The sequence below is a fragment of the Pyxicephalus adspersus genome, chromosome 6 (assembly GCF_032062135.1).
Source record: "Pyxicephalus adspersus chromosome 6, UCB_Pads_2.0, whole genome shotgun sequence".
Taxonomy (NCBI): domain Eukaryota; kingdom Metazoa; phylum Chordata; class Amphibia; order Anura; family Pyxicephalidae; genus Pyxicephalus; species Pyxicephalus adspersus.
In genome coordinates, this window is record NC_092863.1 from 71,039,667 (window position 1) to 71,055,720 (window position 16,054).

Consider the following 16,054-nt stretch of genomic DNA (forward strand, 5'->3'; position numbering starts at 1 on the left):
CAAATTGAACGTCCTTGGTTTCCAACTGGTCCACCATCCCCCCTACTCACCTGACCTGTTTGAAGAAACACCTGAAGGGGCAACGTTTTAAGGACATTCCTGATGTCAAGGATGCTGCTGAGAGCTGGTTTGCGGCCCAACCAAAGGACTTTTATTTGAACAGTCTAGAAAAGCTGTAACTACGCTGTACCAAGTGCATCAGTCTCAGAGGAGTATATGTTGAATAAATGTTTTTTTTTCATTACTCTGGCTCTCTTCTTGCAGGGCAAAGCCAGGAACTTCTAAGCGCCCCCTCGTACACCACAAGTGGCGTTCTGCCTTTCAGATCGTCTAAATCACAAGATCAACAATTATCCAACAAATTTCCCATACTGAATACAAGATTATGTTGCCAACAATATTTAAATACTTACACTCTCAGAATGAAGTGTTTTCTTGTGGGACATGATTACTAGGTCTGTTAAGACAGTCACATTCTTAGTTGCAAACACCAAAGTCCTGGTCTCAGGCCAAAAGACCCCAACAATAAAAGATGGAAACAATGTTTTATGTGATTCTGCACCTTCAGAAAGCCTAGCATTAGAGTTAAAGAAAATAAATGTTAGAGGTTATTTTTTCTTACTATAATGTATGCTTAGTGACATTTTTATCTCTGAAAAAAAGTTGTGACTTTACTAAACGTTTCAGATCAGTGAAATATTTAGCTTAAAATAAACCCTTCCTGGAATAAACCAACTTTTTAGTATTCTGAGGCACACATAAAATAATTTATGGAAAACAAAAACATTGCAAGTTAAGTAAAGTTCCTGATATTTTCTGTGTTTTACTTGCATTTTTTTTTTAAAATGGCGACAGGGTTTATTATGCATCTGTCCAGCCATCTGCACTACACTTACTCGCTTGTTGAAGAAGTCTGATTTTGGCTTTGTGGCCCTTTTACCAGCCTCAACGTCACTGACCTGTAATAATGTATGGAGGTGGTGGATGAAACCACACTGTACAGAGGGGGGGCATGCATCCAACACTGAAGCTGAAGCCTCTTTGCAAGCTTAGCTTCTTAAAAGGTCAAAGACTGAAACAGCAGGAGGCATAACAAGAAAATTGTTTTTTTCAGGCATTTAAGAAGGAAGAAAATATCACCTTGCACTTAGTGATTTTGCCTCTTCCTGCATAATGTTTGCGACAAATTTCAGGACTGATGCAACAACCTGTCTTCTTTTAACAATATTAATTTCCAGATCAAGCGTTTCATGGCACAAGCAGAAAACATCATCAATAAAACACCTACGAAGAGAAAGAAAACTCACGATTAACAGACGTAAGAGTATAGAGTTCTAATAGTATTACTTTTGTTTTTAATAGGGTAGCTGGATACAGATTTTTAATTAAGTAAGATTGTTATAAAATGTCTTCAAATTCTCTAAGTGTGGTATGGATTATTTTGCTAATTAGCACCCTGTTTAAAAAAAAAACATGAAAAATTTTAAAGGTCAAACAAACCCAACATTGAAGAAGGCAACCAGGATGATAGGTGTATGAAAACAGCATATTGACACAAAATGGTAAGCAAAATATCTGTTTTATGGGCCAAATAAGTTGGCACACAGCACCACTTTCCATTTCTTCTCTTCAGTAAGGTCAGCCAGTGGGACAATTAAATGTGACACCCAAAATAGGAAAAACAAGAAATTCCAGACTACATTTTGCGGGAAAGCTAGATTGCAGTGGGAACCATGTGTCGACACAAGAAGGCAGGACTTGTAGAAGCGAAGTAGGAGCAGGAAGTAGGTGGTGTGCCTGACCACAACCTGTTAACAGGAAACTAAAATGCTGGAGAGGTCAAACAACTGCAAAGCTAAAGCCAAACACTGGTACACAATGTTTTTGTAATTTGTAAAATTCAGTTTCAAAGGGAACAGAGATTTGACTTGGTAATGTTGGGTTTATTTGGGCTTTATTAAACAGTCAGTGTGCTCATTAACTGCTATTTTCCTCACAATTATAAAGAACTGTTGTCTGTATGTAAAAATAAAGTGCAATGTGTTGGCAACCACAGAATCCAGTTGAATTTCATCTAACAGGAGGAAAATCAATGATTGAATAATTCCTATAGGGTTTAATTGGCGTATGTGGGCATATAAGATGTCTCTTTCTGCAGCCTAAATTATTACCGTATGAGAGCTTCGATGAAGGGCCAAGTTCCTTTTTTACAAATAGGACACTGAAGAATATTAAGGTAGAACTGGGACATATATACGGATTCCCACGGAGGATGATAAAACAAGAGGTTGGAAAACACACCAAAAAAACGATCAAATTGGCTGATTTCTATATTTCCCTGGGAAAAACAAAAACAGTAAACAATAGTTCTTTTTAAAATGCATACATTTACAGGAAAAATAAGAATATATAAAAACACAAATATATAAAAATAAAATATAAAGATTTGTTCAAAAAGAAGCAAAATGTTAATGCTACAGCATAATTGAGGCTCCTTATCATCATTATAGCAAATGTCCCTGATTATAGGAGTTTACAGCTGAAATGTTGTTAAAAAAATGGTCTTCTGAAAAGCTATTTTGAAGAAACATATCAAACATTTCCCCACATTACATTGCAATTCACTTTCATTTTACAACATAAAAAAACTAGTCAACCTATTTAAAGAAAACCAGAGGAGATCCTATTCTTCCCGACTCATTTAATGTGACCCATGTCCTCTAAAGTACACCATTTAGCAATGCATTCAATGTGAATGGTAGAAAACACAGAATATCGGAAACAGATGCCACTATTTTCCCTTTTTCTTGGACACAGCCTCTTGTCAATCATGGCAGTAAGTACAGTGTTAACAAGGACTATGGGTGTTAACGGAGTAAAAAACCCTATGGGTATCAGTGTTTGTTCTATCTGTCCCTATTCTCTGAATGACCGCAGAGTGCTTTATAGAGTAGGGGCAAATTTCCACTAGTGCACAAAGTAGTGTTAAAAGCAAGTATTTCCACACTTGGCAGGCATTGGTTATCTGGGTTGCTATTCATTTTAAGGCACTCCAAATGCACCTTACCAGCGCAATACAGCACATTGTGAGGCAACACCATGCCATGTGTTTCATGCTGCAAAAAGCTCAGTGTGCATGCACTACCTTTCCATAAATATGAAGCATTGGGCTGCCGATTCAAATGGATGGGCTTCAAGAAACAACATATAGTGACAATCACAGAAACATACATGTGTTTTGGAAAACACAATAAACAGCTTTAGTGAAAATGGACCCAGTGTTTGATACTTTTTTTTTCTGTCCTAAAGTTCAACTACAGGACAATTGTACCTGTCAATGAATACTTTTGAAAGCATTTCCAACTTTCTGTTGGACTACGAAATTCCAGCAACCTAAGGTGCATATCACCTAAATGAGTTAACACCAGTAAGGGTATAGTCTGAACTGACAAGCAAATTACCCTATTAATTGTGCCTAAAGATTTTTAGATGGGCAAAACATGGGAACATATTAGTTTCAATTAAAATTCTCAATATACGCAAACAAAAAAAATGAAGGTTTGGCCCTGAAAAGCAGAATCAATACATTGGCACAAAATGTTGCTGCCACTGCTAACATTCCAAAACATCAGTTAGTAAAAATGGGTTAACTGCCCCCACTTTTACTATTTATTCATCTCTGATTTCAATGCAAAAATAGTTTCCTCGCAATCGGCCTGGCTGCAAAGTGGTAATACAGGTATCAGTGGGCAAGGGATTCAAGGAATACACTTAATTCCTACTATGTGCTCTGTAAAGGAGAGGGCATGGTAACAGCTCCACTGTTGAAACCTAAGTCCAATTCTGTCCACATTAGTTACAACATTCCTAGACTACTGTATTTATGGCTCTATACAGGTAGTCCCTGGGTTACATACGAAATAGGGACTGTGGGTTTGTTCTTAAGTTGGAACTGGTACAATATTTTAATAATTGCAATTAGAAGAGATGTTTTTTTTCAACATAGTATTAGGCAGTGAGGTGTCAATTACTGTATAAAATCCTCCTTGTAAGTTATTCACAAACAAAGCAAAAAAAAAAAAAACCTTTATGGAGCCTAGACATTCATTACCTTCTGAAACAAGCTGTGCTTTGATATGGAAAACGAAACAACTGCAGAATTTGTCTTGGTCAGTAAAGAGTTACAAAAGGCTGTAGAAAGAGCTCAGTCCCCCCCCTAAGATCACCCACAACCTCAGCTGTGTTTAGCAAAAGATTTCTGCAAGTCATGCAAACCGCCCCCCTCCCCCCTTCGAGCCTCCGTTCTGCACAGGAGCGAGCAGGGAAGTCCCGTTCATATCTAGGAGGCGTTCATATGTCCGATGTCCTTAACCCGGGGACTACCTGTATAGGTAAAACCATTACCCAGTCTGAATTCACTACATTCTACAGCAAGATGTCATCTACCAAGAGCTATATGCAGAGACTCCAAGAAAATGTTTTTTTCTTTTGTTTTTCTATATGGATCAGGAAAGCAGTACAATTCCAGCTGTAAAATGTTCTGCAGCACCAAGAAACACATTGCTTCCTTCATCTTTAGATTAAGCCCTACGTCTTGCTCCCTTTCTATTGTCCTTCCATTTCAGCACCCCCCCATCCTCCTCGCTCATTACTTACCCATCAAGTATGGTATTTTCAGTGGACAGCAGGACAGCCCCTGCTTAGCGTTTAATGGCTGCTTTCTCCCTCTAGCACCTCTGATGTCTAACCTCAGCTGCCATAAATTGTGGCAAGCACTGACCAGAATATAAACCAAGGTTGGTTTTTGACAGGCATAATACTGTCAAAAAAAAAAAATCTCGGTTTATATTCAAGTATATACAGTATGTGACTATCTATGGTGTTTTACACAATAGGCTTGTGTTTCCATTTTTAATAGTAAAATATTTGCATTACACTGGACTATACAATAGAATACTGTAAGTCCATAATGGGGATTTCTAGAGATGACCTGTGATCAGTAACTAGTTATTTAAGTACATTTGGGGTACTATGTAAAGTGACAGCTGCTCAACATACTGATGAAAACGTGTGGACAACTTTATTTCTGAATAAAATACATTTTGATGAACAAATAGCATCTTTTAATAATGATTTTTCAATTAAATGCACCTGCAAAATTAGTTGTTTTATTTGCTTACTGAAAAAGGGGGAGCAATTACCTGAATAAAGTGCTTGAGGAGCAAAATGAAACATTTCTGGGGGAACATGGAAGGAAGAAGACTTTCAATTTCCCCAAAAGCTTCTGTGAAAAACTGTCCTTCTATCAGTTCTTCGATTCTATTCCAACTGGAGTGGCAAATTTCATTGCGTTTAACCTAAAAGAAATCAAAAGACCATGTGAACTAGACAGCTGCTATTCAGATAAACCTGTTGCTCAAGGCATTGCAATTTTTAGGGTAATAATATTTGTAATTTCAGATTTAGATTTAACCCATTCCCAAAAGTCATCCCAGGCTCAGTTACAGCTATTTTACTGAAAAATGCCCAATGTCTAGAAATCATACACACTTGTGTATATTTTAGATCCTTGATCTCTGCCCTAGCACAAGTACAATTAGGAATAGACAGCACCGATTTATTTTATACCTGGCTAGTACCAGCACTGGCCACAGAGCAAGATCAGCCAGGGATTTTGGAGGGAGTGGGACCACCACTGCCACTGCCAACTAACTAAGCAACATATATAGCCCCCACATATTATTTCTACGCTAAAAAAAGGACAAGAAAATGAAATGAAAATGAAGCAAAGCTACAGTGGTAGCAGTAAAAGGCTGAATCATGCTAATCACTCGTTGGCAACCCCTCAAAACATTTCTGGCTCCCTTAACACTGTCATACAGCCATGATGATCCTACATAGCACAGAGAAGAACAGACAAAGATTGTATTCAGCATTTCGACTATCATGTTAATGGGGGGGGGGGTACCATGAAAGCAAAATATTAGAACAATCAACTTCAGCTTTGAGAAGGAAGCTAATAGCAGAATCTGTCAAAACATTCTTGGAAGGTTATATAGAAACAACTAAGCACTATAGGCCAATGTTCTTCTTTACCATACTTTTTTTTTCCAGGCAGGGAGAGAAACAATTGCTGTTCAGTTTTTAGAGGTAATATGAAAGTGAGCACACCATTAGCACATTGCATTTTAAATCCCACCTCAAAAAAACTGAGCTTTAAACTAATGGCTATAAGGGTAAAAATATGCATACTAGTACCAAATACATAAATCAGACCACTGATCTTTCTCCCAGAATAAAAAGCGTACTCACTATTACTATTCTTTTCAGAAAGTGCTACATTTCTAAGATAATGATCAACTCCCGGTGACATGCAGGTTATTTTAAAGGCCATCCTCATGCACCAGTCAAGGATTTAAGAGAAATTATTACCTGCAGAAAATTCTTGATTCAGTCTGATAAAAGCCCACTAATTTGTTTTCTATAAAAAGCTATCTACTTATTAGAAAATTAAAAACTGGGCCACATTTACCTTTGTAAAAACTTTATCTCCTTTAGAACTGTCACAGTTATATGACATTCAGCAAAGATTACCACTTACCCATACAATGAGGTACAGCTTGTTATTATGAAATATTAGAAACAGATGATCCACACTGATCTGCACACCAGAATGTATTTGGGTCACTAATGTACTTACAAACCCTTTCAAGGGTCACTAATAATAATATTAATAAACAGATTAAAATGACCTACCCCCATAAACATTGTGAAAAGATGTAGACTGTTTTTGTGATGCAAAGATGATTAAAATAGCCTGAAAGATTACAGCGAGTGTGTAAAATCTGTCAAATTAATAATGGAGATACAGTGAGGGAAAGAAGTATTTGATCCCCTGATGATTTTGTAAGTTTGCTCCCTGACAAAGAAATGACCAGTCTATAATTGTAATAGTTTATTGTAGGTGTGAGAGACAGAATAGCAACAAAAGAACCCTCAAAAACCCAGTGCTCAAAAGTCAGAGCTTTATGTGCATTGTAATGAGTGAAATATGATTCTCGTGATAATTGCAACTTAATGAGGGGAAATCTTGCATGGAGCCCCAGACCGAGAGAGATTGACAGTTATTTTGTGTTTCTTCCATTTGCGAATTATCGCGCCAACTGTTGTCACCTTCTCACCAAGCTGCTTGGCGATAGTCTTGTAGCCTAGTCTCGTCCCTGACATCCTTGGACAGCTCTTTGGTCTTGGCCATGGTGGCTAGTTTGGAATCAGATTGATTGATTGCTTCTGTGGACAGGTGTCTTTTATACAGGTACTGTAACAAGCTTGGATTAGGAGCACTCCCTTACAGAGGGTGCTCCTAATCTCAGCTCGTTACCTGTATACAGTGAAGACACCTGGGAGCCTGAAATCTTGCTGGTTGATGGATGATCAAATACTTATTTCACTCATTACAATGCACATCAAGCTCTGACTTTTGAGAACTGGGTTTTTGAGGGTTCTTTTGTTGTTGTTCTGTCTCTCGCACCTACAATAAACCATTACAATTTTAGACTGGTCATTGCTGATTTGTGCACTGCTGGCCTGGAGCATGAACATCTTGTTTGTTTCTTTCAACTTTACTTTCGATTGCAGAAATTATGCTGATTTACTCAGCTAATTATACATTTAAATATTACAGGGAATCCAAGCTGATAATACGTTTGAACAGTAAACTTTCTATGTGATTTCTATCAATAATATTCATTATAAAAAACAACCAATCCTTCAGCATAGGAACATTAACTGAAGGTACCCTTGGATTCCCCTTTTAATTCCACCCCTGCACCTCACAAAGTTAAACTAAAACATAAGAAAACACCCCTGCAGCACTACAAGTAGTAGTGCAGAACTAATACGGCCTAGAGCAACCAGAGAATGGTCAGCCCTATAAAGGAAGTTTTTTTACAGTACTAGCAGTTAAAAAGACACAACATTGGTGAATTTGCATGTACTGGAGTGTTGCGCTAAAAAATATTTTATATTCAGATTTTGCCACACACACACACACACACACACATTTAAAGCATTTTCTTCTCTGTAGATGTTCTGCAATTCCAATCATTTTGGACTAGCTTGAAGCTTTGCAGATCTTTCTGGTGGCATCTGATATAGTTTGGATTTGTTTATACATTGCAAAATAGTCTTCTGACTGAGAATTATATAAATATGGCAGATAAAATAAATTGTGCACGATGTGCAATACAAATAAATCAATAAACAGGTATAAATACCAGTGTGACATTAAATAATATTAGGAAACAAATTAAACATGATTTTTTTTTTCTTAGCAATGGCAAACTGTGTAAATTTACACATATGGAGACATAACATCTGTTATCTCCCCTCAAAGCAAGTCTGAGTATATAATCAATGTTTCTCTTAGCTCTGATGGTTCCCATGAAATCCTGTTACTTACAGTTGATGTATACTATGCGTGAATTTAAGGGTAGCAGCCTATTTGGAACTGATTCCTTTGATATTTAGTTTTTGTTCACACAAACCCTTTGATGTTCATGTGAGGTGTTTATGAGCTTCTGGCAGAGTCTCCAAAGTAAGGAGCATTAATCTTTTGTTTTGCTGATTTACATACTGAGCTGGTTAGCTTGGTGGCTGCTCTCAGTTATATATTCTATTATTCTTGCATTGTTTCTGCTGTCACAGTGCATGTGCATTACACTTGAAATAATTAAACACGACTTTAAGTACATACACAGACTCAGCCCAGTTATTGATCTAATGCTAGCATGGAGTGCAAAGAGATAAAGAGTTGCTAGGATGTGATGGAAAGGGGCATTAAGTCACTCAACATTATATTATTGTTAGTTATAAACCATATACAATTTTTAAAATAAAAATGTACAATCTTAAATCTTTATTTTGGTAAATTATGTATGGCTGATGTTAGTCCTACACCAAGCTATATTTTTGATGGGTTTTTTAAAAATGTCGAATCAATCCAAAAACTACTTTTCTATCATTTTATATATGAACATTTCCTATGAAATTTGAAAAAGTATGTTAATCGCAAATTGTTCAGGCAATGAAGTTGTTATTTTTTTTATTAGTTAACAGTCGTATTGAACCATGGTAACACAGTTCAATTATCAAACACAAGTATATGGCACATCAAATATTTGTAGTCAGTCTTAATATAGATAAACTTGTTAAAATCACACTGTGTATGTCAGTATGTAAATATCCAACATTTTTGTTAACTGCACATATCAAAAAAGTACCTAAAAAGTATCACCTAATTTACTTGTACTATAATGGCTCCTGTATACTTTATGCAGTACTTAAAAAGCTAATATGTAATTAAGTAATATGAGGAGTAGAAAGGCCAAATATTTTTAACTAGGTACCCCATTTAGTTCAGGAGCTTTCACAGATTTCAGTGAATATATCACAATCATGGATGAAGACTTTATGCTCAAAGCTGGAATTGGCAGAAGCCTAGACATCAACTTACTAAAATATAAAGAACGCATAAACTAAGGACCAGATGATAGACCTAAAAGCCCAAACCTGAATGGCCCAAAAAGAACGCACAGCCCTAGCTGAGTCAGCTTTAACAATAGAGTGACCCTATGCCTTATGCAGAGGACCTCAAACTCTGAGCCGCGGACCAGTGCAGGTTTGCAACTCCGCTGCAGCTAGTGACAGAATAACTGCAAATGGGATGAATGGCAGGCGGGGATATAGGTGGAGGGGAGATTTTATTGGTGTGGAGATGAGGCAACGCCTGCTGTGTAAGGGGATTGGGGGATGTAGATACCCCTTCCCTCAAGTGTGTTCAGACACAGGTGACCCCTCCCCTAGGTGAGTTCAGGTAGAGATGACCCCTTTCCCATTAGGGTTCAGGTACAGATGGTCCCTCCCCCAGGTGTGTTCGGGTATAGATTGTCCCTCTCCAATCTGGGTTCAAGTACAAGTGGGTTCAGGAAAAGATGTCTTTCTCCCAGGTGAGCTCAGGTACAGGTGGCCCCCTACCCAAGGTGGGTTTAGGTTCAGATGGTCTCTCCACCAGATGACAAAAAGAGTCAAACTTTCTGATGAACCTACAGCAACCAGACAGACATAGATAGCTTGGGCCACATATAAACAATGAAGAGCAATCTCCTTCTGAAGACAAGGCAACTTGTAGAGCATGTTGAAAAAATGATTGTCCAGGATTGGCTCAAAAGGGGGTCTGTGAAAACAGACATGACTTCAAATTTGTAGAATAGATCAAGCAAACTTCTTGTAACAGGCAGCCGACTGCTTCAGGTGTTCTGATGTTGAGGCCCAAATACGGTTGAAGTCCCTCTGCAGGGCACAGAGTGCAGGAACTTCAGTGGAGCAGGGTATAGGAGATGGAATGCGAGGATGTTTGCCATAGACAATAAAAAATGGACTCCTTAATGCTGGTGCAAACATGATTGTTTTGAGCAAATTCTGCAAAGGTAGCAGAGTCACCCAGTCATCATGGTGGGTAGATACTAGGGCTCAAAGATATTGCTCCAAGAACAGATTGATTCTCTCCGTCTGCCCATTAGTCAGCGGATGATAGGCTGAAGAGAATACTGCAGAGATATCAAGGGATTTGCAGAAGCTTTTCCAGAAGCGGAAAGTAAACTGCACTCCCCGATCTGACACAATATTAGTGGGCATACCATAAAGTCGGAAAATTTCCCAGATGAAAATTGGCACCAATGCTGCAGCTGATGACAAAGCGGGGAGAGGTACAAAGTGGGCCATTTTAAAACAATGGTCCACGACTACCGAGGTAACCGTACAGCCATCTGAAGGAGGGAGATCCATAATGAAGTACATGGATAGATGACACCAGGGTTCTGTGGGAATAGGTAGTGGACGAAGTGGTCCTGCAGGGGCACAGGTGGCAGACTCCGTTTGAGCAAAGACAGCACAGGCCTTGACATAGTCCGTCACATCCCTCTGAAGATTAGGCCACCAGTACTGTCGAGAAAGAAATGTGAACGTTCTATGCACGCCCAGATGACCAGAAAGTTTGGAATCATGTCCCCATCGTAACATGCTTATGCGAAGTTGAGGTGGCACCAAGGTTTTGCCTGAAGGACCAGCGGACCCCTGGATAGAGGTCCAGGCTAGGATGCGACCTGGAGGGATGATAAATTCTGGGTCCACAGCAGTCTCGGAGTCCTGTGAGTCGAAGGAGCGAGAAAGAGCATCAGCTCTGGAGTTATCAGAATCAGGTTTGAACGTAATGATAAAATCAAACCGAGAGAGGAATAAAGACCAACGAGCCTGCTGGGGGTTGAGGTGGCGAGCTGATTGCAAGTACTGGAGGTTCTTGTGGTTAGTAAGAATAGTGACCTTGTTAGGGAAACCCTCCAACCCTAGCTTGATGGCTAGGAGCTCCCTGTCCCCAATGGAGTAATTCTTTTCCGCTGGGGAAAATTTCCTTGAGAAGGCACAGGGGCGTCTGGCTCCAGTGGGGGGTCTGGAAGAGAATAGCTTCCACTCCGTCGGAGGAGGCATCAACCTTAATGGAGAAGGGCTTGGTGACATCTGGTCTACCCAGAGCTAGGCCGGAAAGAAAGGCTTCCTTTAAAGAATGAAAGGCCTCAATAGCCTTAGAGGGCCAGTTCTTAGGGTCCACATACTTCCGGGCAAGAGCCCTGATGGGAGCTACCAGAGTGGAGTTATTCCTGATAAACTGTCGGTAATAGTTTGTATATCCAGGGAAGCGCTGAGTAGCCTTAAGACCGGAAGGCAGAGGCCAGTTGGAAATAGCTGACACTTTTTGTGGATCCATGCAGAGGTCTTCCTTGGAAACAATGTAACTCAGGAAGGGTACCTGGGGAAGTTCAAACAGGCACTTCTCTGCCTTCGCATATAGTCCGTTGTCTCTGAGCCATTGTAAGACCAAGCGAACAATGTGTCTGTGAGTAGGCAAATCGGTGAAAAAACCAAGATGTCATCTAAATAGACTACCACACAGACGTATAAAAGGTCTCGAAACACCTCATTGACAAATTACTGGAAAACTGCTGGGGCATTGCAGAGACCAAAGGGTATCACACAAGGTATTCATAATGCCCAACCCTGGTGTTAAATGCGGTTTTCCATTCATCCCCCTTTGATCCGGATTGGATTGTATGCACCTCTCCCAGAGCTTCTCTAGACAGCAAGGAGATGACATATGCCTTTTTGGCCCGGTCAGTGGGGAAGTTATGTGGCTGAAGCTCAAAATGGATGTTGCACTGATTGATGAAGCCACGGCAGGTCTTGGGGTCCACAGAGAATCACTGTGGAGGTGGTAAGTTTAATGCATGGGTTTTGTGTGTGTGTGTGTGTGTGTATATACCGTGTTTCCCCGAAAATAAGACCTACCCCGAAAGTAAGACCTAGCACTATTTTGTAAACCTGCCCTAATATAAGACCTACCCCGAAAATAAGACCTAGGAGAAAAAGAAAATAAAAGCATACATACCGGTAAATTAAAAAAGTACTCACCGAGACAGCTCCAGATATCTGATCCTGCGTGTGTGTCCTTTATGCTGGCTGCAGCGTGTGTGTCTTTGATGCTGGCTGCAGCGTGTGTGTCTTTGATGCTGGCTGCAGCCTGTGTGTTCTTGATGCTGGCTGCAGGGCGTGTCTATTCCTGAGCCAAACTGCTGTCAAGCTGTGTTAGTGAAAAGGACTGTGAAAAGGAGAGGTTGATGATTTGTGAAAGCCAAGTTGTAGAAACTTGAAAGAAGTGTGAGTAGCAATCTGTGTGACTGCTGATAGAGGCTAATTGGCTTTGAAGGATATATAGTAGGATCAATGAGACTGGTGTTCGATACCTATGGCAAAGCTAAAGTCTGGATGTCAAAGTATTGGAACAGTTAAATCGCGACAGGAGAGACTTGCTGGTATTCACTGTTAACACCACTGATGGATGGCTCCAAACAAGATGCCATGCCTTGTCTTTCTAGTCCATGACTATAAGTAAAGAACTGTGCAGACAAAAAAAAAAACATAGAAATGCCTATGACACTGTATAGCTGGAAACAAACCAAGCATAAAGCGGCAACAAGCAAGTGAAGAGAACTGGAAACCAAGCAAAACATAAGAGATTGCCATAGAGGTGGTTGTCAATGCCAATGTATGACTAACAAGCAATTTATTTATTTAGATTCATTTACTATTGGAATAATCTTTACAAATATAAAACACATATACAATAAACTTACCTTAAGCTTCTCATAATACCTAGGGAACATTCCTGTACACCTCTGACGGCATGCCTAGAACACATGTTTGCCATTAACAGAAATTTAATTTTACAAATTGATTGGGGGGGGGGGGGGGGAGGGGCATACAAATAACTATCAAAAGTGCAAGCAATAAAGCCCTTTTTATCTGAATTCCACAACACTGGAGAAGATAGGTGAACCCAGTTGTTTCAGCAAACCTGTGCTTGGTTCGGTCCAGGATTGAGAACATTTACCAAATATAAATGATTGAAGAAATCTGTTTCAAGTTTTCTGGATCACCCAGGTTCACCCATGTTAGTCTATTCTCTCCAGCCTTAGAGAGCTGCAATAAATCAGGCCCATTTTCTCAAGAAAACATTTGTAATTTACTTGTAACATTTGTGATGTTACCTACAAATTAGCAAGTGATAAGGTGTCAAAGCTGAACCTCAGAAAATTAAAAAAGATACAATTCAATACATCCACTTTTAGTGCTAGTTTATGTTCCTCCAGTTTGGAAAGCAAGACTCAGTACTGGGAGCCAATCAGGTGTGCTAGGAGGAAAGAGCAGGGTAGGGGTATGTCCCCATCAGAGCTTCTCTTTTAAAGTATAGCAAAAAAAAAAAAAAAAATGGGCAGAGATAGAGGACTCCACTGTATTCTTTAAATGTAGGTGTAAAATTTTTTTTTAGGTATGTAGTTAAACTTTGGTTTAGAGAACAAAATATGTTCTTTTTATTTTGTTTCCTCTTTTGGGACATGTTCCAACAGGTACCCCTGAAAGCCCCCAGTAATTCTGATGACATAGGCGTATTCACTCAAAATATAGGTGGATAGGAACTTCCATATTGATTGACTTTCACTTAGCTTACCTGTGTCATACAAAATCGTTTCCATATGGAACTTTTCAGGTCTACAATCTGTTCTTCAGTCATATCATTTGAAATACCTTCAACTGGATCCTGTAAAAAGATGCCATTTTTTAGTTTTGAAGTAATCAGACTACACTAAATACAGTTGACTTAATCAATAAAAGGCAAATGTTTAAAAAAATAAAACAATTTAAATGCTAAAACACACCTACCTTGTTTCCCCGAAAATAAGACCTAGCACTTTTCCCCCAACCTGCCCTAATATAAGACCTACCCCGAAAATAAGACCTAGTAGAAAAAGAAAATAAATAAATAAATACTCACCGAGCGGGAGACAGCGGGCGTACACACTCCGGAGTCGCACAAGCCGATGCTTGCCTTGTAGTTCCGGCTCCTGTCACAGGCGGAGTGATATTACATGCACTTCGCCTGTCAGAAGCCAGGAACTCGGCTCGCGTCTTCTGATAAGGTAAGTTTTTTTTTTTATTTTAACCAGCACAATTACGGTACAAAAAAAAATAAATAAAATAAAAATGTGAGCAATCATTGCCCCAGCCACATTTTGTGCTGATTTTAGGTTTGTAAGGACAAGCTGGCTGATTTAATACAGTAACAGTGCAAGAAGAGAAATGCTGAATTCAGTAACCAATACCGGTAGCAATGAATCAATGAAGAGTTTAATTTACAATTGGGTCACCATATAAAACTCTCAAATGTACATTGTTCTACATGAATATGGTAAGTGTTTTTTTTCATTAAAAAAAAGTATATAAGACCTACCCTGAAAATAAGACCTAGTGTGTTTTTGGAAGCCCAAAAAAATATAAGACAGTGTCTTTTCGGGGAAACACGGTATTAAACTCAGAATTTATTTCAGGCTTTAAGGAACGATGGAAGGAGTTCCAGAGAATGGGCTCCTAAGAAGTCTTGGAACCATGTATGGGAAGAGGTTATAAGTAATAAACTCATTAGTAGGAAGTCATCATTGGAAGAACGAATAGGGTGGCTAGGAGTGTGTTTGTGTATCCAGTCAGGTTTGTAGGTAAAACAAAAGCTGTCTAGTGATTTAAAGGCAAACCACAGATGCTTGAATTTGATTTTTAGGCAAAATGGAACCCAGTGTACAGATTTTCAAAGAGTGGTTGCAAAAGAGAAGTGGAAAAGAAAGATAACTCTAGATGCAGAATTCCTAACAGGTTGTAGAGGTGAAAGTCTGGGTGGTAGAATACCAAAGAGGATGTTGCAGTAGTCTAGGTGAGAGATGACAAATGTAAACCAAGGGTAAAGTAATCTATAGGAAGAGAAAAGGATGTATTTTGTAAATGGTGAGCAGGTTGGAGTGGCAGGTCCTAAAGATGTTCTGGAGATTATATATATATATATATATATATATATATATATAGAGAGAGAGAGAGTTGTAGTAAAGTAATGCAATGCAAAAGCAACAATAATGTCTTTATTAGCCTAAATAGCTATCACTTTGTATAGATGTTTCAGAAATTTTTTTTACCTTTATTACTGCTAAATAGAGGATGCCAAGCATAAACAATACTGAGTCATTGAGTTCTTGACGAAACAGATGTGCAGACTATCATACGCATTCACAAAGGGATACAGAATGTTTCTGGAGCTGACACTGTTGATAAGAGTAATGTGCACAGATGGATGTAGAAGTTTAAAGCACTAAAGACAAACCACACAATGAAAAACCAGTCTTGACCACTGATGTAAATTGTCAGCAAGTGGACAAACTGAGTCTCAAAGACAGAAGAGGCCCAGTGTGTGAGCTTGTTGCACACCTGGACTATGGTTACAATGCCTCATAGAAATTTGTTGAGGAGTTAGGGTATCAGGAGACATGTGCAAAGTATGTACTTTGCACATGTACAGTTGTACAGTTGACACAATTTGAAGGAGAGAATAGTGAAAGTCTAC

At 39.0% G+C, this 16,054-nt stretch overlaps 1 protein-coding gene across 3 annotated transcripts in view; it reads right to left on the reverse strand.

The window, feature by feature from the left end:
- The window catches only part of SLF1 (SMC5-SMC6 complex localization factor 1), a 65,052-nt gene that overhangs the window by 26,746 nt on the left and 22,252 nt on the right, over positions 1–16,054 (reverse strand). For 2 of the 3 annotated variants that reach the window (XM_072416153.1, XM_072416155.1), the window contains exons 6-11: positions 14,120–14,209; positions 13,245–13,298; positions 5,202–5,357; positions 2,172–2,338; positions 1,141–1,284; positions 414–573 (exon numbers count right to left, since the gene is read on the reverse strand). In XM_072416153.1, the coding sequence (XP_072272254.1) occupies positions 414–573; positions 1,141–1,284; positions 2,172–2,338; positions 5,202–5,357; positions 13,245–13,298; positions 14,120–14,209 (771 nt within the window). The remainder of the gene's footprint in view (positions 1–413; positions 574–1,140; positions 1,285–2,171; positions 2,339–5,201; positions 5,358–13,244; positions 13,299–14,119; positions 14,210–16,054) is intronic. The other variant, XM_072416154.1, reaches the window with a different exon arrangement.